Raw genomic sequence first — 27,922 nt, 5'->3', positions numbered from 1 at the left:
TCTGTTTAAATAATACATGGCAAATTAGAAACCGTGTTCACTGTTCTTAATCTGATTTAATTTTTCTAATGAGGGATTCAGCTATTGAGATGGAATTGGCCATTGTGTTTACACAGACTTCAGTTAGGTACCACTCAGGATGATTTAAGTACTTCATAGTTCTTCATGGCTTCTGTCAGTCATATCTTGGGTAATCCACGCATGCACGGAGCCTTGTCGGAATATTCCAGAGCTTCTGCAGTAGCAAAAAAACCATTAGTGTAGCCCCCTCCCTCTTGGCATATGTACCTTGACACCAAGACTCTCCCTTCAGTTTTTTCAACCGCCGTGTTGAGAGCCTCGTTCATTGCGTCTGTGAGCCTTTAATCTAAAAAGAAAGAAGGTCCATTATTTAATCTCTAAATCTTCTCTGTTATTATTATGCTTATTATTTCAAAGAAAGAAAAAGCAGAAAGGAAAAAAAATGCTCCAGCCTTAGGGCCGAAGCCCCCCCCCCCTTTCCCTAAACCATTTCCCCCTCGTTTGATGGGCCCGGTGTGTCCGCTTAAATGCTGTGTGGTCTGTGACAACAATATCAAATTTTCAGACTGCCATGCTAAATGTCTTTTCAGTCTCTGTAAGGCTCAAAACCTCTGCTTGCCCTCACTGTAAAAACTTTAAACGCAGAGCTCTCCACAGTCGCCTCTCCAGACTTAACCTTCGACTTAACCTTCTTGCAAATCCACCTCGCAAGCTAAGGCCATGGACAAAGCCATTTCCAAAGCGACAAAACAGCGTCCTTCGGCCACTCCATCCTGCTTCGATGTCCCCTCAACATCCATCAAAACAACAAAGATGCACAAAACCAAATATTCAATATCAAAACCCTCGACATTGAAAACTACTAAACGGAAACCGTCCACCGACGCATCTTTGGCTCCAGAACCCTCAACATTGAAAAAGGCTAAATCTTCCAAGGCCAAATATTCCAGAGTTACTTCTCCAACTCCATAGCTACCAGAATCCGGATATGGATTCTGGTATGCGTGGGCTCACCCTCAGATGAAGAGGGATTTCCATCCCACCAACTATTACCATCACAGTCACCAGAATGAGCTTGACCAGCTCACATTGTCTTCTGCTAGCCCTCATCAGTCTGGCTCTCCTAGTGAGCCCTCCCCAGTTGCTTAGCCCAATGTCCATGGAGTGGAAACGCATCCTGACACTCTGCCCTACTCTGTTCCAGCAGGCCTACCACCTCGGCCTCTGACACGCCATCAAGGGCACCAGCCACATAAGAGTGTCCACTTGCCCTCATGTGCAGCATCGATTCACGCTCAGCACCATCATTGGGTAGCCATTTGCCCTGATCGGTGCCCAACTGCCAGGCCTGCCAGGCAATATCAACCCGTTGTTTTCCCTTGGTTTGGCAGCAGTGCCATAACAAGGGTCTCACTCACGAGAGCCCTTGGTGTTGAAACGGCCTTATTATCAGGATCGTCATGGACTGCATGACATCTATTGCAAGCTGGCACCTTAAAAACCCAGAGCAGCTGATCATTACCCTTCGGCTCATAATGCATTCGCAGCACCAACAAGCCATTATTTTCCGGTACATCAGGATGATAGAGATTGTTCATCCCGTTCAGCATCACCAGTGTCTGTTCCACAGTCATCCATTGTGGTCCATCAACATGCTTATTGTCTCGACAGCAGCCTCAATTTCGTCACCATTTGGATACTGGCTCAGATATCAATGATGCTCGATATCGACCATTGTCCATGGACGCACCTTTGATGCCTACAGTGGTTGACGATCTTTGATATCGACCTCTGTCCAAGGATGCTCCATCAGTGTCTGTACCAGTTGATGGTCCTCAATACCAGCCACTGTCCATGGACGCAACATCAACAGCTAGGCGTCTACATCAGTACTTAGAGGCGCAGCCTCTCAACATCGATATTGATCATCAGTTGATTGATTCATGGCACGAAGCCGAACAGTGTGAGCATCTGTTTTGTTAACGTCTCCAGATTCTGATTTAGCAGATGCAGACTCTCCAGTGGAGGATTTTCAAACTTATGCCAAACTCATGGTGCGCATGGCTAAATCTCTGAATCGCCAAATCCATAGACCCACAACTGAACCAGTGGATCATCTCTATAATCCAGTCTTTAAAGACCACAATTCACATTTCCATGCTTCCATCTTTACTCAGCACAGGCGGTCCTGGACAGAATATGTCCACCTTCATTGATGCACTCCCAGAAGACAAAAGGGTGCTGGCACAAACCTTTCAAGAGGAAGGACTCTTGGTTGCCAAACAACAAATGTTTTCTGCTAGACACACTGTTGATACCACAGCCAAATCCGTGGCTACTTCTGTAGCACTTGGGCGTTTTTCTTGGCTGAGAACCTCTGGCCTCGCTGAAGATGTACACGCGCATATTGAAGACCTCCTGTTCGACAGGGCAGATCTTTTTAATGTGGAGACAGACGACATCCTCAAAAATGTCCAAAAGAAAAGAACAGCTGCTAGACGTTGCGGAGTTTACCCTACATACCAGCAACGTCCTCAGCGCACTCAGTGGCACCACCCTTACAACTCCTACCAAAAACTGCAGCATGAACCTCAGAGGCAAACATCTTACATGCCTTACTACAAACAACAACCTTACCAGGCCAAAGCCCGCCAGCAGGCTACAACTAGGCACAATGACCACAAGCCTAAACATCATGTTTGACATACAGCCGGCCAAGATCCCAGCACACTCACAATCCTTCTCCGGCCCTTTGGAAGCACTTACCTGCATGGGAAAGCATCACCACAGATGCTAGGGTCCTTTCCATCATCTGAAGTGGGTACCACATAAAATTCCACCAGCTCCCTCCATCATTGTACACAGTTAGACCTCCATCTCAAACCCTGTAGGATGAAAGAAATACAAGTATTGCTACTCAAAGACACTATAGAACCGGTACACCAGATAAGCAGAGTTTTTTTCTCTCATTATTTTACCATTCCCAAAAAGATGGAGGCCTCCGCCCCATCCTCAACCCCAGGGAACTAAATCAATACATCATCACCACCAAATTCCATATGGTTACCCTTGAATCCCTTCTCCCCTACTCCACAAAAGAGACTAGTTTGCAGTCATAGACCGAACGCATGCCTACTTCCATGTATCCATCCATCCCTCTCACAGGCCATACCTTCCAGCTAGGAATCCAAGCCTGTCAGTTCAAAAGGCTCCCATTTGGACTTGCAACAGCTCCCAAGGTTTTTACCAAATGCATGGCTCCTGTAGCAGCTTACCTCAGACTTCACAAAATAAAATTTTTTCCATACATCAACAACTGGCTCTTCATAGCTCGCTCCCGTCACAAGGCACGAGACATCCACTTCACACTGTCTCTTCTCTACAATCTCGGCCTTGCTGTAAACATACAAAAGTCCAAGTTAAAACCTACAAGGCTGGTTCATTACATAGGAGCACTCAGACTCCAAACACGCTCAAGCAATCCTCCCAACAGACAAGCGTTTCGTTCGTATCCCTGCTTCACATCTTTACCTCTCATGCACTGGTGCCTGCATTGACAGTTCAGTGTGTTAGGCACCATTGCGTCCATGATTTCTGTAGTGCAACAAGTATATCTCAAAATGAGGTCACTCCAAGCATGGTTCCTGGCTTTGTTCAACCCAACAACAGACCCACCTCGTGCTGTGTAACAGGTCACCCTAGAACTCGCCGCCCAGCTTTCCTGGTGGTGCTCCACCCAAAATCTTACAATGGGTCAATCTTTCCAACAGCCACGTTCTCAAATACAAGTCACCACCGATGCCAGCTTCACAGGCTGGGGTGCTCATTGCAAATCCCTGCTGATTCATGCTCAATGGTTACAAAGAAGGGAGGCTACTCCATATCAACAAACTGGAACTTTTAGTGGTGATAAAAGCTTGCAAGGCTTTCAGAAACCATCTTACCAGCAAAATGGTTCAAATTGCTACTGACAACACTACCACGATGTACTACATTCTCAAACAAGGGGGCACCCACTCTCCAAGCCTCCTTTATCTCACTGTCGACCTTTGGGAATGGTGCCTGTCCCATCATGTTTGCCTCATGGCAATACACATAGCCAGCTAGGACAACAATCTAGCAGATCTTCTCAGCCGCAAGGAATCTCAGGTCCAAGAGTAGGAACTGGACCAAGCCATCTTTTTCCTGCTTTGCACACGCTGAAGGTCTATCTTGCTACAGTCTTCTCTTATCAGCTGCCAACCTCTTCACAGCTCAGTTTTTTGCACACCCTACTCTGAAGCATTTCCTTAAAGCAGGGGTTCTTAACGTGGGCGATAATGCCCCCCAGGGGGCGATTTCATTTTTCAGGGGGGCAGTAGAACGAAAAGGGGCAGTGTGGGGGCGCTGGAGCAGAAGGGGGGCGGTAGGGGGGCGCTGGAGCAAGCCAAACCTGTGAAGATGGCTGCAGCCTTTTTACAGTGTGCATGAATATATATTTTCCTCCAATCTTAATTTAGTTTCAGAGTTTTTGTCTTGAAATTTTTAGTTCCTGCATTGCGGTTTGTTTTTATGCCCTTTTTATACTGTATTTCTTTTTGCGTCTTAAAATTCGCTTGCAACTAAATTATTAAATTTTACTTTTTGGGGGCATTTCATTTTCTTGGAATTGAATTTTGTTTTCAGGGGTCATTGGATTTAAGTGTCTTAGATAGATAGATAGATAGATAGATAGATAGATAGATAGATAGATAGATAGATAGATAGATAGATAGATAGATAGATAGATAGATAGATAGATAGATAGATAGATAGATAGATAGATAGATAGATAGATAGATAGAATCACCATGGGGAGGGGGGCGATGATAACTTCCTCAATGGCTCAAGGGGGCGTTTCTTTCAAAAAGGTTAAGAACCACTGCCTTAAAGGACTGTCGCACATGTATTTAGACATCTGCCCACCATCACCTCAATGGTCCCTGACAGTAGTCCTTCAACAACTTACAAGGACCCCATTTGAGCCTTTAGCATTAACTGATCTCAGACTACTCACCTTTAAGACAGTGTTCCTTATTGCTATAACATCGGGTCATCGTGCAAGTGAACTTGCAGCCTTATAATTTGTTTGTTTGTTTGTGTTATTTATTTATTTATTGCATTTATACCCCGCCTATCTAGTCATTTCGACCACTCTAGGCGGCTATTTGATTAAAACAATTTGATTACTCTTATCTCCAGTTCTATCTGGATAAGGTTAAACTGTGTGTAGCTATTTCTTTTTTGCCCAAAGTTGTCTCCCAGTTTCATCTGTCCCAACCGTTGGTTCTCCCGTCCTTTTTCCTGTCTCCATCTGATTAGGCATCCTTCAGTCTCGAAAGACTATGGTAATGTGCTCTGTATGGAGGACTTGGAATAGCATCTAGTGTGGCTGAGAAGGCCAATTTAAAAGTGACAATCCTTTCCACACTGAAGACAAATACAATCTGTCCCCTGTCCAGCTCCCTGGTTTTGCTGCTTTCGGGACTGCCTCTTTGCCTCGGCCTGCTGGACAAGTGTCTCTAAAAAATGGGAGAGGCTGTGCTGCACTGCCTGCTTCCAGGCTGAATGCTCAGATGTCAAGGTTTCCCATCTGTTGAGGTCCATTCCTAAGGCCTTCAACTCCCACTTGCAGATATCCTTGTATCGCAGCTGTGGTCTCCCTCTGGGGCGATTTCCCTGCATGAATTCTCCATACAGTCTCCATCTACTCCTCAGGAAAAGATCCTTCATGCCTTAGACATGAGAAGGGCTCTCACTTTCTACTTAGCCCCCACACAACCCTTTAGACATTCAGCTTGACTTTGTCAGCTAACAACTACCCACTAAGGGGTTTCAAGTTACATTGCAGAAGATATCCAAATGGGTTGCTTCCACCATTCACCTAGCTTACCAGCTTGCTAGATTACCAGCTCCACAATCTGTTCGCCCTCACTCTATCAGGGCAGTGGCAACATCTACGGCATTTCTTTGCGGCATTCCCCTCCCGGACATCTGCACCTATGCCACGTGATCACAGCCATCCACATTCATCAAGCATTACAGATTGGACGTTCAGCAGAAGTCTGATGCTTTTGGACATGCTGTGTTATTCTCTACCTTGGCATGACACCCTCCTCTGGGTAAGACAGCTTGTTAGTCACCTGGGGTGTGATTCACAGAGGCCACAAAGAACGACAGGTTACCCACCTGTAATTGTAGTTCTTTGAGTGGACCTCTGTGATTCACACATCCTGAACCCAACCTCCCCACTGTCACACCATGCTTACTTTTTTTTTTTTGCGGTGGTTGACCTAACTGAAGGGAGAGTCTTGGCGCCAAGGTACATATACCAAGGGGGAGGGGTCTACACTAAAGGGTTTTTTTGCTACTGCAGAAGCTCTAGAATATTCCGACGAGGCTCTGCACATGCGCAGATTACCCAGCATGTGAATCACAGAGGTCCACTGGAAGAACTTCAAATATAGGTGTTCCATTAAAGTACCTGATTCTGATTGTATAGTTTACATATCAGTTGCAGCATTCCAGTCATGAGATACATCAAATGCAATTTTGCTAACCACTCCACTTGAATAAGATTCCAGTTTGAATGAATTATGTTTTTAAGCTCGAAACCAGGCCATGTATGACTATGCACACTAAGACCTTGCTTAGCAAAATTTTGACTCAACCCTCCTTATTTTCTTTCTTGCAGAAACACATGGAAAAAATGGCTGATCAGAAACAGAAAAAGGAGACTTAAATGTTGAGATGAAAGGCTTGAGAATTTAAGGAAAATGGTTTTATTTTTAATGTTTCTCAATACATAAAATTGGAAAAACACTATATAGATTTTAGTAGAATGAAAAGTATAATTCTGTTATTGTGTTTTAATGTTATGGCAAAATCTGCATAATGTTTGTTTTTTTTAAAAGGTGATAACAGATTTTGATGCTTGAAGCTACTGAAGGATTTTTACAACATTTTGAAGACCATACAGAATTTCATCAGCATTTGGTTTTGCAGGCTTCAAGAACATCTCCATCAACTTTTTTTTTTTTAATATAAACAGTTATTATTTTATTCCTCTGGAACATTCCAGTTAAGTCCAGTTGATGATATTTTCAAGGGACTTCCATAGGTTCATTTCAATGTTGAAAACCTTTATTAGAATTTGTGTTTTCTTTAAAAGATGAAAACATTTTCTTCTAGTATTCGTGTGTTAGATAGCGAGTAGAAAAACATAGCCAAGTTTAACAAAAAAAATCTTATGAGTGTTTCCTTAGAGCCTTCAATTTCTGTCCCGTTCTAGCAGAAAGTACATGCTTACTCTTCAGATCAGTATTATTTTTCAGTACTTTTGCTTGCAACTTGAATTTAGTACTTTTCATACATCTTCAATATAAGCAAAAGCAGCATTGAATCATAAATTGTAAATAGTTACCTTTTTTATGTTTGTATTTCAATTCTGATGCTAGACTTCATTAGTAAGGCGTCACTGACCTTAGTGGGACTTGTTGCAAATTAACATGTTTAAAATTGGAGCATACATCTTCAAACTGATTTTGTTTTAGGCTTGTGCTCTTGATGTACCTTCACGTAGCTGATGTGAATGAGAGCTTGTGTGTAAAATTTGTATTCATGTAGTTCATTTTAACAACATATATGTGGGGATCAGATAGTTATGGTGTCAAACAAATAAACTACCAAATGAGTCAAGAGTAAGTTCTTTGAGCCTTTCTAAACCCAGCGTATCAGCAATCTTACCTATGTACACAAACAGATCAGTATGTTCAACTCGGCCTTCTAGATCAGAGGTCCCCAACCTTTTTCACCCCACAGACTGGCTGGGGAAGGTGGGGCACCCCCGTGCTCGTGCACATGTGCGAATAGCAGCACGGTGCTTATGCGGGCATGCTGAAGCATGCACGCAGGCGCAAACAGGCTGTGCAAGGGTGAGTGCGTGGGGGGGGGTGGGAGGTCTGTCTTTGTGGCCGGTCTGGCTCAGGCACCGGGCCACCGACCAGGGGTTGGAGGACCTCTGTTCTAGATGAAAAGCATTCCCAGCCTGCTATTCTTAAAAGTCGTAAGAATGGTTGACTGAATCTCACAATGCAAGTTCCTCCTCTATGGAACATCATTTATCACAAAGGTTAGTTTTGTCTGATCAATGTTTGCCTTAGGAGCTTATTACTATTGTTACACAAGTTGCACATCCCAGGTTAAAGAAGTTGTACATCCCAAGCTTTCCTTGAACTTCCAGCCTATGTTTTTTTCTTCACATGCTTGTTTTTTAAAATGCTGTGCATGTGCACTTCTGAACATTGGTAACCGTATGAAACTACTGGATTTCTGTGTCTGGATTCAGCTTCAGAATGTGCATATTTAAACCATTACCTACAAGTGTAGCAGACTATCCAGTATTTTGCGAACAGCTTTCTATTGAAACTACTGACCCATTGTTTTGCATGACACAGAGGCATCTGCAAAAGCAATGCTGAAACAAGATGTTGTGCACATTAATGTACAGAGTCCACTGTGAACAGTGTTAGGATTTTTCCAGAATTTTTGAAGTATCTCATGGCACCATTGCCAGCAGAAATGATATGAGCATCTGAAATATCAATGGTTGACTCCCATGTTGCTCAGAACATGTGTAGCAAGAACCATTCTATACTTTAAATGGCAAATGTATTAGAGTTCTGAAAATAGATGATGAATGTTTAATAGCAATAGCATAGTTAGGCTGCTGAGAGTTTGCCAAGCAATAGAAAAAGGACAGGAGCAAGAAGACTGACCTTAACCAAAGTTGTCAGAGAAGGTGACAGGATACAGTTTTACAGTTGAGGAAAGAAGGGATGAAGAAAAATGATGGTTGGAAGAATGTGAGGCTGAGGCAGATAAGTTAGGTATTGTAAATGTGGAAGCAGAGACAAGAAATATGGGAAATAAGGCAAAATACAGAACGGGGCTTCAGTGGAGTAAACCTGAACTGATGGATAGAAAGTCAACAAAGTGGGACAGTGAATCTGAGAAGTTAGGGCTAGTATTTACTTGCCAGTTTAGCTATTGTCCAGTCATGTCATATGTCCTTCCATTTGTATTTCCACTATTTTGTATGCCCCCAAACTAAGCTGTACGCATACAGTTGCACTCATCCAACTATCAAAATGATATATTGCAAATGAATTAGGAGGGATAGGCAACTTGTAAATTTCCCCATGTTAGGGGACTATTCCTCCCTTCATTCCTAATCAGCATAACCAACAGTGAGGGGACCTGGAGTTTCAACAACTGGAGGGGCACAAAGTGCTAACCCCAAAACACAGCAATTCACTTTTGCTCACACATGTTCAGTTAATTCTTTTCAATAAAATATTTTATTTATTTAAAATATTTTTACGCCAGCCTTCTTAAAAAGGACCCAAGTTGGCTTAATAATTAAAAGATAATATTTAAAGCGGACAGCTACAAATACCGAAAAGGATTTACCAAATGCCACATTAAAAACAGCAACAAAAGTAATACTCAAAACAGTAAGGTACAACAATCTATTTAAAAACCCAACTCAGGCAGCCAGTTGCTAATACAAAGCTTCCCTGAAGATTTTGCCTGCTTGCAGGACATCAAAGATGGGGCCAGTCTGGCCTCCTGTGAGAGGGAGTTCCAGAGTCTGGGAGCAGCAACAGAGAAGGCCCTCTCTTGTGTCCCCACCAGACACACTTGTGAAGGTGGTGGGACTGAAAGTCCTCCCCTGATGATCCTGACACCCAAGCGGGCTCATAAAGGGAGATGGTTTTGGGATAGCTTGGACCCAAGCTCTTCTGAGCATTATAGGCAACATGGTAATTTGTACAGCTGAAAGGTGCTAGTATTTGATAGTTAAAAGGGATATTAATATCCCTGCACAGCTGGAATTGAGCCAGTCCCTGGGGCCAGACAGTCCACTCACATGTACAGCATTGGCATCCTTCCAATCACTCCCGGACCGCTGCTCTCTTCCCACTTGCTAGGCACTAGAGATGGGGTTATTTGTATATGAATACGAATATCCCCGCACAGGTGGCAATAAGGGTCCACTCACTGATCTGCTGCTGCCACGGACGGACGTCATGATTCTTCCAATGGCTCTGCAGATCACAATCTGTGAGCCACTCTTCAACCTTGCAGTGATGTTGCAAAGCCATCATGATCTGCAAAGCCATTGGAAGAATCGCGGCAGCAGATCAGTGAGTGGACTGTGTGGCCCCATGGGGCTGGACCCTTGTTATCGCCACCTGTGCTGGGATATTTGTATACGAATACCCCCATCTCTACTAGCCACTCAGCAACCGTGCAGGGAAATTAGTCTTCCTCTGCCTGGAGTGGCTAGTGAGCGAGAAGAGAGCAGTGCTCAGGGAGTGATTGAAGGATGAGTGATGATGACGATGCCACTGGATGAGTGGATGGTCCGGCCCCAGGAGCTGGACCCTCATTAACTCCAGCTGTGCAGGGATATTTGTACAGTATATAGGTGCAGATACCCCCATCTTCAATTGTTACCACAACTTCAAAGTTAAACATGGTTACTCTTGTTTTATAGATTAAATGAAGAGATGCAGCAAGACTAAAATGAATTTATTAGTACAAGAGGCTGTAGTACTTGAACCCTTTCCCACTGATTAAACAAATCCTGGTCATGTTACCCAGTTTGTAGATAAGTTGTGAAGTCCATTGTATGTCTGGGCTCACATCTGGAGTCCCTAGTATCTGGTTAAATAAGATCCCCACATGGAAGTGAGACAGTACTAACTGGATTGATCCTACTCCACCTAGGGACTGGTCAAGTTTGAATGGAAACCCATTTTTCCTTCACTGGTAAGTGCAGTCTTAAAAAGACTGCAATCCAGGCCTATGCTTGCCCTCTCTCTAGTTTTCCTAGCTATTCCTATATTATCACTCATCAATGTTAGTGTGTTAACCAGTTGTATGTTACACTTTTGTCTTAAATCCAGAAATGTCTAGATACGCATTTTAACACAGCGAACCACATTCCTTCTTATTATTGATTTAATTTATATACCGCCCATATGAGACAGGGCCACTGAGCGATTCACAACAAACAGAGTAACAAAATAATACATGTCAGTTCTAAAACTCCAGCAGGGAGTAAATTTCATTGGCGTTAGCGGAGCTCAGTTTTAACCAGGCTATGATTGTTTATAAAGGGACACAGAGCAATCATACGCATCTTCTCACATTTCCAATGCTTGTCCCGATTAAATCTTAAAAATATGCAAACAAGCTTCTCGGCCTAGATTTACTGAGCAACGCTTTTTAAACCCTTTTTTTCCCGGTGTGGGAAGAATAGCGACTGTAGAAGTTACCACTCCAAGCAACAACGGTATAATATCCAGCTTTTGTGAAACAGCCTCCCCGTAATTGGAGAAAAAAAAATGACCGCGGCTATGATTATCGTGTTATTTTTACGGTCGCTCTAGCCTTTGCCAACTCTGTGGTACCTGCCGTCTACGTCCTTGACAAGGTAGGTTTTTTTTACCCACAGGAAGTGACGAAACGCGCGCACAAAACCATAGAGGCTTCCCTCCCAAACACAAATGACGGAAGTGACTTCATATCCGGCTAAGGGGTGGTTGTTGTGTTTCCGAAGGAAGGGGGTGGCAAAGGAGAAGGAAGGAGGGGACCCGAAGAAAGAAGGGAGAGAAGGAACGGCTGGCTCGGACTTTCTGCGTCTGTCCACACGAGGTGCGGCCTAGCGGAAGAGAAGCCAGGCGGGGAGGGGGGGGGAAAGGGCTGAGTACTTTGCGGTGCAACATTTTCCCCCTCCCTCGAAGCTGCCTGAGGGCGGGGGGGCGAAGCGAGGAGTTTCCCTCAGGGGATAGAAAGACCCGGTAGTTGGCTGGTTAAGTGCATGCCGTGGCTCCAGTTATATCTTTTCGCCCGTTTTCTTCTCCTTTCTTCCTCTCTCCCCCCCCAAAAAAAATCCGGGTACCTAGAGTGCCGCACTACCTGTCTATTAGGGGCGTGGTGCATGATGGGATCGGGCCGTTGCTTTCCGCCGGGAGGGGAGGGGAGGGCAGGCCTTCCTTTCGCCTCAGGAGGCAAACAAAGAAGGAGCGTGGTGGGGGTGGTGGGGGTTGCCCGGCGGGGTGGGCGGGGCTCCGGTGAGGAGGCGGAGGCGAGGGCCGCCCCGACTCCCGCCCCGCCCTCGGGTCAGGCCTCGGCCTGCTCAGGCTCCTCAAAATCGTTACTTTGCCTGAGCTTTGCCGGTGCCTGCCTGAGGAGTGGCTGGAGCTGCTTCTGAGAGAAGGAAAATACTCGAGCCTTTGGACCGAATTCCTTTCTGGACAAACAAGATTAAGAATGGAGAGGGCACCGAGGTAGTCCTACTTTGGGCACCTCATGAGAAGGCAGGAAGGAGTCTCTGGAAAAGACAATAATGCTGGGAAATTGGAAGGCAGCAGGAAAAGAGGAGGACCAAATACCAGGTGGACTGACTCGTTAAGGGAAGCCACAGGCATGAGTTTTCAAGAGCTAAGCAGGGCGGTTGAGGACAAGACTTTCAGGAGATTGCTTATTCATAGGGTCGCTATAAGTTGAGGGTGAGTTGATGGCACAACGACAAAGAGGATGAATATTATTTCATACATATGGTTTGGAGAGAAACATAGAATTGTTCATATTTGGGAAACGAATGCTGGTCACTGTAGTTGTCTTTAAAGAACAGTGAAGTCTAGCAGGATGGACATAACTACTTCTGCACGTTACACATCTTAAACACACAAACAGGGCATGAGCTGGGGGTGCATGACACAGCCATTTTGTTGAAAGTAAGGACGGCTATGGTTTGGCCAGAGAAGGTCACCTAGGTCAGGCGTAGGGAGTTAATGTTGATGTGTCACAACTTGTCACCCCACCCAGCATAGTTAGTGGTGAGGGATGGATTTGGGGTGACCATCCAGCAACACTGAGAAGATCATGTGTTTCCCAGCCCTGCTGCATTAAACACTACTTTGGATTTTACCATAGAATAAAAGCAGTATGTGTCTGTAGTAAACAAAAGCAGAATGCACCACAACAGTGCCTGTTAATGAGTTCAGGGTGGACTAGATTTACTTTTATGCCCTTCACATTATTGAAGGAGCTCACAGTAGGGTACATTGTTTATCTGATTTCAACTCAAAACCGTTCTGTGAAAGTAGGTAAGGATGGCAGCTAGTGATCAGTATCAGGTCCCCCAGGGAAGGAGGATTTGAATGTGAATGTGACACCCCAAACCAGTTGCCATCCTTCATATTCTTCCACATTCAGTTGCTGTCCTGTGTAAAGTTTGTTTATCCATATTCAGCTATCCATGTCTGTTGGAAGAGACAGGTCATTCCTGAATGCTGGGTGCTGGAACAAGAACAGTGCACGGAGATCATTGTCATATCTTGTTGGTGCCATTTGGGAGACTCCTAGCTATTTTTCTGCTGCATAGTGTAACTGAGTTCCCTAATCAGATGTTTGAGAAAGATAATGTAGGAGTTCTAAGAGTTTAGGTTAAAATGTATTGGGCATTCAGCATGCTGTAATATATACCCTATTTTCCAGCAATAGATTCAGGCTCTGTATCTTTTTTTTTCTTTGTGGTACTTTTGGTATTGGAACAATAATACCCTTTTCTTGGTGTGACTGGGGTAGCAGTGTTCATTATTTTAAAATGGTGCCATGCAAATGAGTTTGATGACAGTCTTTTTAACTTGAAATGTGTTAATGTTTTTTCTTTTCCCAGTCTAGTTCATACTTCAGGAATGATGAGAAATGGGCAAAGATCCTGTTCTGTAACTTACTCCTGGGAAAGGGTGATGTCGGCATAGGCAGGGGGAAATTTGTGGTAGTTAAAAATTTACAACTCCTGTTGCATGGCTTTTCCATCTCATGAGTAATTGCTTTCATCACCATAGGACATAAGGGAGAAATAGTTACAGTAATTACCAAAAACGTGCTTCTGCCAGTAATGCTATAACTGGCAGCAATTTTTGTCATCACCCTTCTTCAGGTGTAGTTACTCCAACAGGATTTCAGCCACAAATTTATATATTTGCAGCTTTTTTTTTTTTGAGAGGAAATAGGAGCAGACTGATTTAGGGGAACGCTAAATGCAATCTATAACCCAGATCCAATGATAGAAGCAAGTAATTAGACAAGCATAAGAATTAATGCCATATAATGAATTTTATGTATTTCTATGTTAATCAGAAGACTCAGCCAAAAAGTAATGCATCTGCTCATTTTTCTGTATTTACTGAACAAGGAGAATGCTGATTCCACATGTTTATCTCACTTGGCCCAAGGTGTTTGTGTGTGTGTTTGTGTATTTGAGCAGATGTGGGGTGAACACTACAGGGGGGTGACACATTTAAGTGTAGTTGAAAGTATTTATGGCTCAGGTTTTGATTAATGGAAGAACTAGCATATAGATCTTCATACACTGTTAAGAACCATTACTCTCAAAGAGAGAGAAAATGCATTGAAACATTCATCTATTAAATGCTACTATTAATAGTTTTTCCTAAGTTTCCAAATTGATTCTTAAGTGTAAGTGAGTCAACTGTCCCCCATGCTATTCAGTATCTACATGAAACTGCTGGGGGAGGTCGTTAGGAGGTTTGGGCTGAGGAGTCAGCAATATGCTTCTCAACCAATCCAGGTATGGCAGTTGTCATTTTGAACTCGTGCCTGGACTCGATAATGGACTGGATGAGGGTCAATAAACTGAGGCTCAATCCAGACAAGTCAGAAGTGCTGCTGGTAGGTGCTCCGCCAGATAGGTTAAAGGGCCATTTCCCTCCCTTAGATGGGGTTACACTCCCCTAAAGGACAGGGTGCACAGCTTGGGGGTGCTCCTTGACCCAGGTCTGACCTTGGAAGCCCAGGTAGACTCTGTGTCCAGGGGTGCCTTTCTACAGCTGTGGAGAATACCTGGATGAGCAGAGCCTTGGCAACAGTCACACATGCATTGGTAACTACCAGACTAGACTTTTGCAATGCGCTATACGTGAGGCAGCCTTTGAAGATGGTCTGGGGACTGCAACTGGCACAGAACCAGGCTGTGCAGCTAGTAAGTGGTGCTGCCACGCGGATTCATATCACACGCCGGTTCTGAAAAATTTACACTGGCTGCCGGTTGCTGCTCGGGCCCAATTCAAAGTCCTTAGTTTGACATATAAAGCCCTAAACGGCTTAGGACCTGGTTACCTAAGGACCACCTTCTTCCATACAAGCCTTCCTGTCCTCTAAGATCAGGCCAGGAGGCCCTTCTGAAGGTGCCATCCCTGAAAGAGGTGAGGGGGATGGCATGCTGAAATAGGGCCTTCTTAGCTGTTGCCCCCCAACTTTAGGATGCCCTCCCTATAGAGATCCACCTGGCTCCAACACTTTTGGCTTTTTGGCGCCTTTCTGTTTAGCCAGCATTTTAATTAAGTAGTATCCTTTAGCTGGCCACATGAGCAGTAGGATTTATTAATACTGTATTAATGTTTTAATGACTGTTTTTAATATAGGGTGTTATAATATTGCCTGTTTTTGATGATTTTAATGTTTTTAAAGTTTTAATATTGTTGTACGCCACTCAGAGACCATTGGTAATGGCTTGACTAAAAAATCTTGTAAATAAATAAATAAACACACACTTCTTGAAAGAATTCACAGTCTGTCACATAAATTATTCCTTTGCAACAGCCATGTCAGGAAAGCTAGTGGCATTGTCCCTATTTTACATGTGGGAGGTTGAGATAGGGCCAGCTACTGCGTTCATGGCTAAAATGAAATTAGAACCACGAGTTTTGCAGTTTACGATATGAAAAACTAAACACTGTGCTATGCTAGAGCTGTTTGAAGTTTCCCAAGTTGTTACAAAGTTGAAATCTCACATTAAACGGTCATTCACAGCTTTCCCTCATAATGAAGCTATGCATACATTTTAACTCCCATGTGACTTAGTGTTGTAAAATGGTGTTGATTATTTCAGAAAAATGTTTATATATATTACTTATAATCTGATCTTTCAAATGTGCTTAAGGCAGCTAAAAGAATAAAACACAGCTTTTTAAAACATAGTGTAAAATGCATTTTAAACATGAAAAACACCATGATAAAGTTGTCAGCATCCAGTAGAGCAGGCCTGTATGACTACAAGCTTGCTGTCAAAGACCTTCATGTATTAAAAATATATTTGCATGCAAGTAGAATAACAGCAGAATCTGTTCAGATTGCTTCCCTCAACAAGAGACATATGCATTTAATACTGATAGTGATTTCTTTGTTGTGACATACAGTAGTTGGTTTCTGTTTGTTATTACAGTAGTGCCTCGCTAGACAATGATAATCCGTTCCATTGAAATTGCTGTTTAGCGAAATCATTGTCTAGCGAAAAGCATTTCCCCATTGGAATGCATTGAAACCTGTTTAATGCGTTCCAAAGGGGAAGAATCGTCGTTGTCTAGCAAAGATCAGCCATAGGAAAGCCGCTTTGCGAACAGCCAATCAGCTGTTTAAATCGCTGTCTTGTGAAGCTTAGGTCCAGAAAACACCCGTTTTGCGAGCATGGAGGGAGCTGTCAAAATCGTCATCTAGTAAAAATCGGTTTGCAAAGCAGGGACCAAACATTGTCCAGCGAAATTCCCCCATAGGAATCACTGTTTTGCGAATCACTATAGCGATCGCAAAAAGTCAATGTCTAGCGAAAAAACTGTCATGCGGGGTAACTGTCTAGCGAGGCACCACTGTACTTTCAAACATTTTATATCATGCTGCCCCATTTAGCTCTGATTCATTGCGGTGTGTGTGTGTGTGCTCAGGTATCCATTTTGTAGTGCTTGACAGAGAGGCCCAGTCTACATTGTGCTGGAGGTAGACCAGGACTCGGGGACTCCTGGCATAAGATATGTTAAAATGCCTCTATTTAGCAGTAATTGGCTAGCACTTCCTTTCTTGAACACATTCTGAATGATAAGTGGGGTGTCACTGTAACTCAGAGGTCACCTAGAACAATCATGTTAGCAAAACCTACATTACACTGCTACTGTTGTTTTATACTAGCATGAAATTCCCCTAACATTTGAGCTTAAGAGAGGCTTCTTACTAGGGATGGGCATGAATGGTAGATGAGCTTTATTTCCAGCTAAGCTTGGGCTCACATTTGGTCCTTGAGGACTCTGTGACAAGGTATTTGACAGCATCAGGATTTTTATATTTTGAAAACCAGTGATATAGGAAAACCAAGGGAGGCAAGGTGTCTTTGTGAAGAGCAGGATTGTGCAAATGGAAGGAAAAGCTGGGCTTAATTGAAAATTCCTCTTCTACTTCTGCAATTCTTTTGTAAAAGCCAATGAGATCTGACTCTCAGTTGTGTCTGAGAGCCATGCATAAGTAAAGCTGTTAGTAGAAAGACCAGAATGGAGACATATTAAAGTTTAAAAGCACAGGAATCTTGCCCTCCTTTGTGTTTGAATAGTCTCACCTATCAAACTATACTAAAATCTATGATATACAGTATTGCATGGCAAGTAGGGAAGCTGTTCTTTTAGAGTAAGATTATACAGGTATTTGGTATTTGGTCATATTTTACATCATCTCTCACATGTGAGGTTTGTGAGGTCACAATTTCATTTGACATCAAGATCCTATGAATTCCTGTATAGCAGGATCCAGTAGTAAGAGACATAAAGCTGCCAGAGGGAAGTCTGTACTTAAACACAGCTCCCTTTGAATGTTGCAAATGGAGAGAGCAACATGATGAAATTCCTAAGGTGACCTGCAGTTTAGATTTCCTGCCTGTTTCATAGAATCTGTGTGCTTTTAAAAATTAACATGGATGGAATATTTGGTTTGAATATAACATTCAAAGACATTTTGATCAGAGGTTGGAATACCATGCAAGTTATAAAATTAACCTCAGATTTCTCAGACAGTTCACTACACATTTCAGACAGTTGATGGCAAGAATAGAATGCTGTATCATTATAGAATAGTTTTGTTCATGCAGTTCAGATATGTGAGTGTGTGTGTGTGTTATGGTAAGTGTGGATTTTAAATTGCAGATTACCATAATAATCCACTATTATCCATTTGTTCTTTTAATAAGCAGTCTTTAAGAGGCTTTGTCAAGACACTGTTCTTCAGTAGTTGTCAGCTAATGTCTGATATTGGAAGGTTCCGAACTAAGTTAAAACAGTAAGTGCCTACCTAAGTATTGAATGGCAGATGCAGAATCCTGAACTTGTGTGTTGAAAAAAAATACCGTCTCTTGAATATTTTCAACAATATTTGTAATGTATTGATGCAGGAGCACTCAGTCTGAATGCAGGGTTTAATCACTTTAGCAGATGTGTCTTTTCTTACTGAGTTTCCAGAATGTTCCTTTCAAGGATTTATGCATGGTTTTTCATACTCTTTTTTCAGTTGGATTCTAGAGCCACTTGTACAGAAAAAAAGGCTATTTTTATTCATGGAAAGATCTAGGATTTGGTATACACTGTGACACAGGAGAGGCAATTGCTGCTCATTGCCCCTTCCAACGAGATTTCCACTGTTGTAGTAAATAGAGTGATGGACTAGATCTGAATCCCTACTTGGCCATGGAAACTCACTGGGGGAGTGGTACTAGTAAAATTACTCCTTAAATATTTCACTTACCCTGAAAACCCTTTTAGGGTCATTATAAGTCAGTTACAACTTGATGGCATAGAACAACAACAACAAACCCCTTCCACCAACACCACCTCCTGTTGTTTCCTAACCAGGCTTCAGCCTATTAAATGACTTCCACATAACAGGTGGTTAAACTTTCTCAAGGTTCCATCTGTTTTAAGGGTGGATAGTCCTTTCTTTCTGTTTTATAATTGTGGCATTCTTTGCTGTTTCTTCAAGATTCATATATGTTCTTTAAAAAATATTGCTTTGATTTTAATCTGGGATGGGCAGGATTGTAGCCAAAGAGTAGATGTGCATTTGATGTAAATGCCTTTTCACTACAGGTTGTTACTTCTCCATATGTTATGGGGCACAGTTACTAGACTGTGTGTGTGCTGCATCTACCATTTTGCATGGGCTAAACTATATACCACACGGGGCTAGCATAGTCGTCTTGTGCCATAGTGCAGTATTTCACTGCAGTACTTCGGTGAGACACTGCTCACAACCTGAGTTCAATCCTGGGCTCAAGTTGCCATGTCAGGGTTAACTCAACCTTCCATCCTTTTGAGGCTAGTAAAGTAACACCTGGGTATGTGGGGACAAAACTATGATCTAGTTGGACACCCTTCCAGATAATCTGAAACCTCCAGGATGCTTGCTTCTTTCTCAGACGGAAGGCACATATTTGAGTCTTAGTTTGATATTAATTTCTATCATAATATGTGCCAGATTCTGTTCCACTCTCTGAAAGTTGTCTGACTGAGTAGCAAGTATGAGATTCTCAGCATAAATAAAACTTTTGGTGCCTTGGGGAAGTCCTTGGTGGTTGGTGTAGACAGTAAACAAAAATAGGAGCTGGTATGCTGCCCTGGTGTAAGCTATTCTTGTAAGTCCTCCATTGACTGCATTTTCCTTGAAGATTAACAACAAAACTCCAGTTTTTCAAGAGTCACTGTTACTTTGCTTAATCATTGATGAGATTATAAAGTGCTTCCAGAAATAATTGATGATAAGCATTGTCTTAAACAGCCAAGAGGTCAACAAAACCTACTTCCATGATCTTCCTAGTTTCAAAGTCCTCCTTGATATGTTGTGTGAAATGTAGGATGTGTGCTGTACAGTGATTCTTTAAGCCTAAAACTAGTCTATTGTGGGATGAGGAATGGTGTACTACTTCCATCAGATTGGTAAGAATCAATATTTCCTGGATGTTATAAGGATGACAAAAGAAATGAAATCAGCTTGAAATTGGGAGGGGTGTGTGTCAATGAGTTCCTTACCACGTTTCAAAAAAGCAGTCACTTGTGACTTTCTCCAGATTTTTGGAATGCTGAAAAACTCAAGACAATCTTTCCAGTATTAAGGAGCCCCTCTTATTATTATTATTATTATTATTATTATTATTATTATTATTATTATGAGGAGGAGGAGGAGGAGGAGGAGGAGGAGGAGGAGGAGGAGGAGGAGGAGGAGGAGGAGGAGGAGGATGTCAAAATGTTTTACTTTCCTACACAGAAAGTAAAACATCCAAGCCTGCTAACTTGCCAGTTTTGTACAAATAGTTTTTTCCAATTCTTTTAAGCCGAATAGACTTGTAAAGCCATTGGTTTCCAGTTGCTTGTTTCGCTCAAGTTTTACATTCTGATTTCGTATGTCAGTGTTTGGTTCTGCCATTAGGTGTAAGGAGCTGAAACATTGACATGAGTAGGACTTTTATTTGAGTCATTGTTAAGATGCTTTAATCATCTCCAGGACTTTTTAACTGTTTCTTGATATGTTATTTCTTCCATATGTTTTATCTAATTATCCCTTTTAGTTCCTGAGACCAAATTGCTACTCAGTGAAAATATCTTATTTGCTCAAAGGATTGTGTTCAAATAGTGAAAAATAGTGCAAATGAAAATTGTTTAGGGCAACGTTCCCTCTAATTTTCTATCCCATTGCACAGGAGCCTTGCTCCATGCTTGTGGGGGTGGGTGGGGCTTCATTTGAAACGGGAAGTAAACAAACCAGATGCTGGTGTTGCGCTGATATGGTGCTCTGGGTAAGCACACCGTGCTTAGAAGGAACATTGGTTCAGGGTTTAAAGGGAAGAAGTTGCATTAGGCAGTTTATAAACAGAGGATATGCAATTACTCAGTTCCACTGTTATTACTTATATATCATCCTGTAATATAGTACTTCTATACTCTCAGCTGCCTCAAGCTGTATATTTTAGGGCATTACTGATCATACAGTATATGATCTTCTGTCTTAGTGTTTATTTCAGCCTCAGACATATGTCAGTGAAGAAAATTGCCAAGAGTTTTCACTTTTGAGAAAATTAAATTATGGATTCAGTTGAAAACTTTTAACTGTTGTAGTTTTTCCCTTCCAGGCTTAAGCTCAAGAGTGCAACCATGAAGGACCCAAGTCGCAGAAGTACTAGTCCAAGCATTATCAATGAAGATGTGATCATGAATGGTCACTCTCATGAAGATGATAATCCATTTGCTGAGTATATGTGGATGGAAAATGAAGAGGAGTTCAACAGGCAGGTGGGCTGACACAAATGTGATTCCTTCTACATCTTCATGCAAAGAGTCTTTTTCATTCTGTTTTATTGTACGTAAGCAGAATAGCCTGGACCAGGATTTAATGTTACTCTCCAAACAAAAAGTATATGATATGCCTGTATTCTTTTCCAGTTATGTTGCTTGGTTACTTCTCTCCTAAACACAGTTTGGTATGTTGGTTATACTTTTGCTTATATGTGTGAATTAGATATTTAACATTTAGGGCCAAGTGCTGCATAAATATTTAATGAACATAGTCTTATAAGGCTAAAGAATTCCCAAGGAATGTGTTCACATATTTGCCCCAAATACTATACTACAAAACTGCAAAATTTCAGAATGCTTGAGATGGGGAGAAAACGCATTTCAAGCAACTTGTTCAGAAAGAAGTGTGGTATAATCTGATATTATCAAGGAATTATATTCTCCCAGGATATTCTTTTTTTTATGTATCTTATTCCTTCTGGACTTTCCTGTTCCTGGTAGGTAGATGCCATCAGAATTAGTCTGCAAAATTTAAGGAAGATTTGTCATAAACTCTTGTTGGATAGTAAATACAAGTAATACCTATTGTGCAAGGGAATTATCAGATTATTATAGCATGTGGTAGCATGTAAATGCTATAAACATATCTGCACAAACTAAAATTGAAGTTCCTTATTAAAAGGAACTTGTTATGTACATTCTTTCTAGAACCATTCAGATTGCAAAAAAAAAAAAAATCACAAGGAGAAAATGTCAAAAAGTAGGTGGTTGAATGCTGTATAACTATAGTACTCTTTCATATTCCAATGCCAGATTGAGGAGGAATTGTGGGAAGAAGAATTTATAGAACGTTGCTTCCAAGAAATGCTGGAAGAGGAGGAAGAACATGAATGGTTTATTCCTGCCAGAGATCTCCCACAAACAATGGATCAAATTCAGGACCAATTTAACGATCTTGTTATCAGTGATGGCTCGTCACTGGAAGATCTGGTGGTAAGTGCTTAGTTTTTAAAGTTGGATTTTTATTCTAACTAAACACTTTTATTCAAAAGCTGCCAGTGTATCTTGCTGAGCATTTCAGAGCATGGCCTCCTTCACACTGTTCATGACAATGGTCAAACCACTGCTCCTCTTCCATTTTACCTACTTTTCTCCCTGTGTAGTACAGCAAGTAACGATCCCTCCTGTTTAATAAAGATGTATCCACTGAAGGAAGGGGAGAAGTGAGAATCACTTTAAAGCATTTGCAAATTTGGGAAGTCCTTGGGAAGTAGACTGGAGCTAAGTGATTAGGAAAGTTGCACAAGCAGTGACAGTGATGTTTGGCAGATAAAGCTGGAGGCAGCCAAGGATGGTTTGCCAGTATGTGATCCTATATTCCTAGTAGCAGAGAGTTGGTCCGAATACCATTCTTTCTGATACTCTCTTACAGCTTGAACGCTGAATTTTTAAAAAGTTATATATGAGAATGAAGCTTCCATCCATTTTAAATTAATAATAAATAAAATGAGAATTAATCAGTGTGTGAATGTCTAATATTTACTTTTCCTCACATTTTTCTAAATTTGTTTCAAATGCTTAGATTCTAAGTACATTTAGGCTGAAATGGTGCTCAGGCAGATATGGTCACATAAAGCTGATTACATAATCAGCAGTGGCAATTTTTCAAAAATTGAATACTTCCTACATCTGTTTCACATATTACGTGTAATCCCTTTCACAGTTTCGAAGCCACGGGACAGAAATAGGAGGTGTTTAATTACCAAAATTTGCCACTGCTGGTAATCTCATCCTGGTGGCAGCATTTTTTGATTAATAAGATTTCCTCTTCCGATCCCACAGCTCCCACACTTCTAGAAAATGAAAGGGATTATCCAGAAGCTGTGGGAGAGAAGTAAGAAGTGTTTAATTTCTGAAAGAGTGATCCAGTTGATTACATCATCAGTCTTACATAGGCATAGTTGAAAGAACAGGATTTCAGCCTTAGAATTACAGTGCAAATGTCTTGGTGGGAATAAAAAGTTCATGAATTTGGCTCTACATGTGTTCAAAAATTGGTAATTAACTATTGTTTTAATCTGTTAAAGTTACCGAGAATCATCTGAGAGACTAACTGGCATACCGGTTAATGATATAGGACTGTGCCTGCAAGTTAGCCTCTTCCATTCCCACCACAGACTGTGGATTGTAGGTGTGATTTTAAAATGCAAACAGGTTTATTTCAGAGAGATTTCAATATTTTTTTTCCAAGTGTAGAAACTTCTGATTACTCTCATAGACTATTCAAAAGAGTTACAGTCTTAATACATGAACATCCAAGGGTCCTTCAAACCCGCCATTCAAGAGCTAGAGCATAGAGCATTTTTTGACAGATGGCAACAAGTTTTAAATAGCTGGTGTTTAGACAGTGACTGTAGCTCAGTGTGTTTTCAGCTAAAAGGTTTGAGTGGCTCATGATGAAAGATGAGCAGTTTGAGCCTGAAGAGTACTTTTGTGCATTTTACTTTGTTTATAAATAACTCTAGCTAAACCTTTTGTGTATCAGCAAGACTTTCATTACTTCATAATCTAAATCTCTGATATCTCTCTGCCTTCCAGGTCAAGAGTAATCTGAATCCAAATGCAAAGGAGTTTGTTCCTGGGGTGAAGTACTAAATATATGAGTAGACTGGGCCCTCTTTTGGTGGATGTAGCACAATTTCCACACTGTGAAGCCAGTATTAGAAGATTTAATTGTTAAAACGCTCTCTCTTCTTGTCACTGTGTTACACTTACGCATTGCCAAAGTTTTGTTAGTCTTGCATGCTTAAATAAAAGTGCTGAGACTGTTATTAAGTCAACTGCTGTCAGAGGTTAATGAAATGAAAGAATACAAATAGACCCAGGCCTTTTTTTCTTTTTTTTCATTTTAAAGGAAACATTGAGGTAGGAAGCACCAGTCAAGTTGAGAAAAGCACCAAGTTTCTGAGAAACTCTTGCATTTCTATTTTTTAGAAGGATTTGGACTTTGACAAAGAGTGGTCTGTTTTAATTAAAACATACAGAGTTGGTGTTGATTATGCACCTGATAATGCCTTAATGTGACAATAAAAGCAAGGTTTATCTGATTATGCAGATTAGCTGAATTTCAGTAATGCTACTAACTCTTCCCATTAGCAAGCAAAACTTAACTCATGCTCTTCTTTTTTGAGAACAGTGTGAATTACGTGTTAGCCTGACCCACTTTCACAGACCTGTACAGAGACCTTTATCTTGGCTACAGATCTGGTAGAGGGCTGGGGGGAGGAGAAGCTGGCAGATAGATTGTATCTACAGCAAGTTATCATGTTGGAATGATTGTCCCACTTCTGAACTTTTCATTTAATGTGATGTGAGTTGTATATCGCAACTTTTGCCAGGAATCCAAAAACATGGCACTGCCTATGTAAACTTCTACAACCTTAAGAGTTGGTTGGTTTACCTGTAAAACTTTAGCATTAGAAATTTGAGTGGTGCTTTTCCCTTGCTTTGTTTGACCATCACTACACAATAGTCTACAGCACAACTTTTTTTTAAATAAAACTAGAACAGTTTTGGCTTCTTAAACTTCATATTTGGGTAGCATAAGCTGCCATACGTGTTCAGTGTGAATAGTGTTTAAGTTGAAAATATTGTAAAAAAATTATATTTTTTCAAAAATATTTAAAAAAATAAATAATAGTAGAAAAGAGTTCTTGATGATGTCCTGAGTATTCATTGTACTTAGAATGTGTTGTATGTCTTTCTGGGTAGAGAGCAATGGGCTTGACCCTAGGACAGCATACAATTTTGTACATTTTGGTATCTTTTTTGTAAATTGTGAAAATGCAAGCAGTCTCAAGAGTAAGGCAGAATGGCTAGTTTATGAATATCTAATGTTTTCACAGGGGGCAGAGATTATGATAGTTTTTAGGCTATTGTATATAATTTGTATTTCCAAACATTTCCCTTTCATCCTGGGAGTTAGTTGATCCTGTTCTTTAGCTATGGGCTCCTTGAATGCTGAGTTTCCTTTTCAGTCTTTATTGTCATTCTATAAAATACAGCTTAATTTCTGAAGAACAAAAAACTACTTTATTAATTCTGAAGTAACAGTGATCAGTGTTAGTGAAGCTGCTGCATAGTGAAATTGCTTCATATTAGAAACAAAGTTCAAAAGATATTGATAGGCTTAAGCACTGGGCTGAATGAAATTTAACAGAAATAAATGCAAAGTTCTGTGCCTAAGGGATAAAACTCAACACACAGTTACAAGCAGAAGGATACTTGGCTTGGTATGAGCGAGAAGGATCTTGAGATTGTTGCAGACCACAAGCTAAATATGAGCCAACAATACAATGTGGCTGCCAAAAAGGAAAATGCTATTTGCATTAACCGAAGTATAATCTCCAACTACTGTGAAATAGTAGCTGCCCTCTATTCAGCACTGGTTAGGCCTGATCTTGAGTACAGTTCTGAACACACTTTAAGAAGGATGCCAACAAACGAACAAGTTCAGAGGAGGGCAACAAGGATGATCACAGAACTGAAAACCAAACCCTATGAGGAAAAACTGAAAGAACTGGGCATGTTTAGCCTTGAGAAAAGGAAGACTGAGAGAAAATATGACCGCTCAAATACTTGAAAGATGGTCATACAGAGAAGGGGCAGCAGGACTTGTTCTCAATCATCCCAGAGTGCAGGACACATAAAAATGGGACTAAGTTACAGGAAGTCAGATTTCAGTTGAATATCAGGGAAAACAATTCTAATTATTAGAGCAGTATAACAGTGGAGACAATTATCTCAGGAAGTCATCAGCATTCCAGTGCTGGCGGCATTCAAGAGAAAATTAGACAGTTGTCAATTTTACTTTGATTTGGATTCCTGCATTGAGCATAGAGTTCAACTTGATGGCCTTATGGACTCTTTCCAACTCCATTATTCTATATTTTTATGATAAACGATTTTCTAAGTTGTAAAATTTCATATCTAGCAAGATAAGTTGTAATAAAAAGGAAGTATGTACACTACAGCAAGTTAAATGTGTCAGAGCACTGTGGATTAGAGTTGTGTATTTATTAACTTGGAATTATAAGGAGCAGGATCCAATTAATGTACTATGTTTCTTAATGTTGACTGTATATACATATGTATATACATACTGTATGTACATATGCACCAGAAACAGAATTTGGTGCTCTGAGGAATCTCAGCATGAATTTTTCTTCAGAAAAAAAACCAATCCTCATAGATGTAGAGAAGAGTCTGGTAGTATATGAGAAGAATTCCCTTCATCTTTTACATGAATATTTTTTCCTTAAACGTGAATTGCAAAAATACAACAGTGTAAAATCAAAGTTAACAAAAGGCAATGAAACTTGACTGTCTGACTTTGACTGTGAAATGTTAGATTTGTTTAACTGAACCAGTGCACCTCTTTTTTTCTAAGCTAATACTGAATTGGCAAAATCCAAAATGGTGGCAGGTGGGTATACTGCCTCTAAGTAAGCATGTCTTGACAATGCTTAGATTACAAGAGGGTTCTGGGTGGTCCCTTAAATATTTTTTATTAATGGAGACAGAAAAGTGAATAAGCTTTGACCAACTATGCTTGTCCTCATATAAGTATAGTCTGCTTTACTTGAGGCATCTCTGCTGGGGTGTGAGTTAACTATGCTGGAACCTCACACAGTCTCTTTCAACCAAATATGGTCCTTCCATCTTCTGCGATACTTAATAGGGGTCTTTTCAAACCTTTGTGCATACGGCTGCGATATCTGTCACATTTGTTATCTGTTCTGATGTATCAGGGTCCCTCTGTGTCCTGGAGTTAAACCCCACGAAAACTGGGCACACTGGCACATATTTTAACCACTGGATCCTTCTAACCGTGCCCATTCCAAAGGGGAAATCATAAGTCTTCAGTTTTGCAGATGTGTCACTGTTGGCATGTGCTCCAGCCTTCCATTGTACTAAACCACGTTCCTCTTGAGTCCCTGGGACAGAATACAGATTATCAAACACCAAATGAGTTCAGAACAAAAAACAGATTTACCACCATTTAATTTACTACAAAGTATAGAGTTAAATCATGAAATTGTGTAACCAAAAAGCCAAAATTGAAAGAGTGGTTTGTCTCTGTGGCGAGTGTAATAATCTCAGCTTTGATGAGACAGCAGTAGTTACAAGAATTGAGATCTGACTTTACACTCAATCCAATACATCACGGATTATGATGCATGGATATCAACTATGTTGCCTATGACTGACAGGCCAAAAGCATGTAGCAGAGATGAGCCAGGCGCATCATGTTGCAGTCAACCTGTTACTCTTAAAAGTGCTGCAAGACATTTATTTCCATGCTATAAATGAATTGGTTCCTATATTGTGTAGTTAATTCAAATTACTGTATAAGCCACAGTATGAATTGTTAAAAATATATGCTACCCAGCAGGAAAATAATAGTACAAATTCAGTAACTGATCTGTGTTCAGTGGTGTAGCGTGGGAGGGGGCACGGGGTGGTCGCTCTGAGTGCAAAATGTTTAGGGGATGCAAAGCAGTGGTGTAGCATTCTTAGGGGCATGTAGGCTGACCTGCGCGCTCCCGCAGCTGCTCCTGGCACTCCTCCCTCCTGGCAGTCTGAGTCCAAGCCACCAGGGGCGTCGGGCCTGCTGCCACCACCAG

At 41.3% G+C, this 27,922-nt stretch overlaps 3 protein-coding genes and 1 long non-coding RNA gene across 37 annotated transcripts in view; 2 read left to right on the top strand and 2 right to left on the bottom strand.

The window, feature by feature from the left end:
• MATR3 (matrin 3) overlaps positions 1-7,737 on the top strand; it is a 42,662-nt gene extending 34,925 nt beyond the window's left edge. For all 31 annotated transcript variants that reach the window (XM_020787984.3, XM_078385041.1, XM_078384974.1 and 28 more), the window contains one exon: positions 6,734-7,737. In XM_020787984.3, the coding sequence (XP_020643643.3) occupies positions 6,734-6,781 (48 nt within the window). In that variant the 3' untranslated portion in view covers positions 6,782-7,737. The remainder of the gene's footprint in view (positions 1-6,733) is intronic.
• Positions 37-12,119, bottom strand: LOC110076107 (uncharacterized). The gene is made up of 4 exons (XR_002300059.3): positions 12,028-12,119; positions 3,297-3,417; positions 2,788-2,906; positions 37-367 (listed from the first exon to the last, which is right to left on the bottom strand). It is a non-coding gene; the product is annotated as an uncharacterized LOC110076107 (long non-coding RNA).
• PAIP2 (poly(A) binding protein interacting protein 2) lies at positions 11,599-24,945 on the top strand. Its single transcript, XM_020788001.3, has 4 exons — positions 11,599-11,763; positions 21,074-21,233; positions 22,050-22,229; positions 23,835-24,945. The coding sequence occupies exons 2-4, from the start codon at positions 21,096-21,098 to the stop codon at positions 23,889-23,891; spliced, it is 375 nt and encodes a 124-aa protein (XP_020643660.2). The 5' UTR covers positions 11,599-11,763; positions 21,074-21,095; the 3' UTR covers positions 23,892-24,945.
• Positions 23,876-27,922, bottom strand: part of SLC23A1 (solute carrier family 23 member 1) — a 38,973-nt gene continuing 34,926 nt past the window's right edge. For all 4 annotated transcript variants that reach the window (XM_020787999.3, XM_073002709.2, XM_073002687.2 and 1 more), the window contains one exon: positions 23,876-27,232. In XM_020787999.3, coding sequence (XP_020643658.3) covers positions 26,985-27,232 — 248 coding nt within the window. In that variant the 3' untranslated portion in view covers positions 23,876-26,984. The remainder of the gene's footprint in view (positions 27,233-27,922) is intronic.

This window comes from Pogona vitticeps, chromosome 1 (assembly GCF_051106095.1).
Source record: "Pogona vitticeps strain Pit_001003342236 chromosome 1, PviZW2.1, whole genome shotgun sequence".
NCBI lineage: Eukaryota > Metazoa > Chordata > Lepidosauria > Squamata > Agamidae > Pogona > Pogona vitticeps.
The sequence above is the reverse complement of the archived record's forward strand: the minus strand, read 5'-3'. Positions and strand labels throughout refer to the sequence as shown.

Excerpts from the sequence above, each read along its gene's own strand:
- PAIP2 (XM_020788001.3), top strand. The coding sequence starts at position 21,096 with ATGAAGGACCCAAGTCGCAGAAGTACTAGTCCAAGCATTATCAATGAA. Across the intron at positions 21,234-22,049 it reads AAGAGGAGTTCAACAGGCAG|ATTGAGGAGGAATTGTGGGA; the intron begins GTGGGCTGACAC and ends TTCCAATGCCAG. Across the intron at positions 22,230-23,834 it reads CGTCACTGGAAGATCTGGTG|GTCAAGAGTAATCTGAATCC; the intron begins GTAAGTGCTTAG and ends TCTGCCTTCCAG.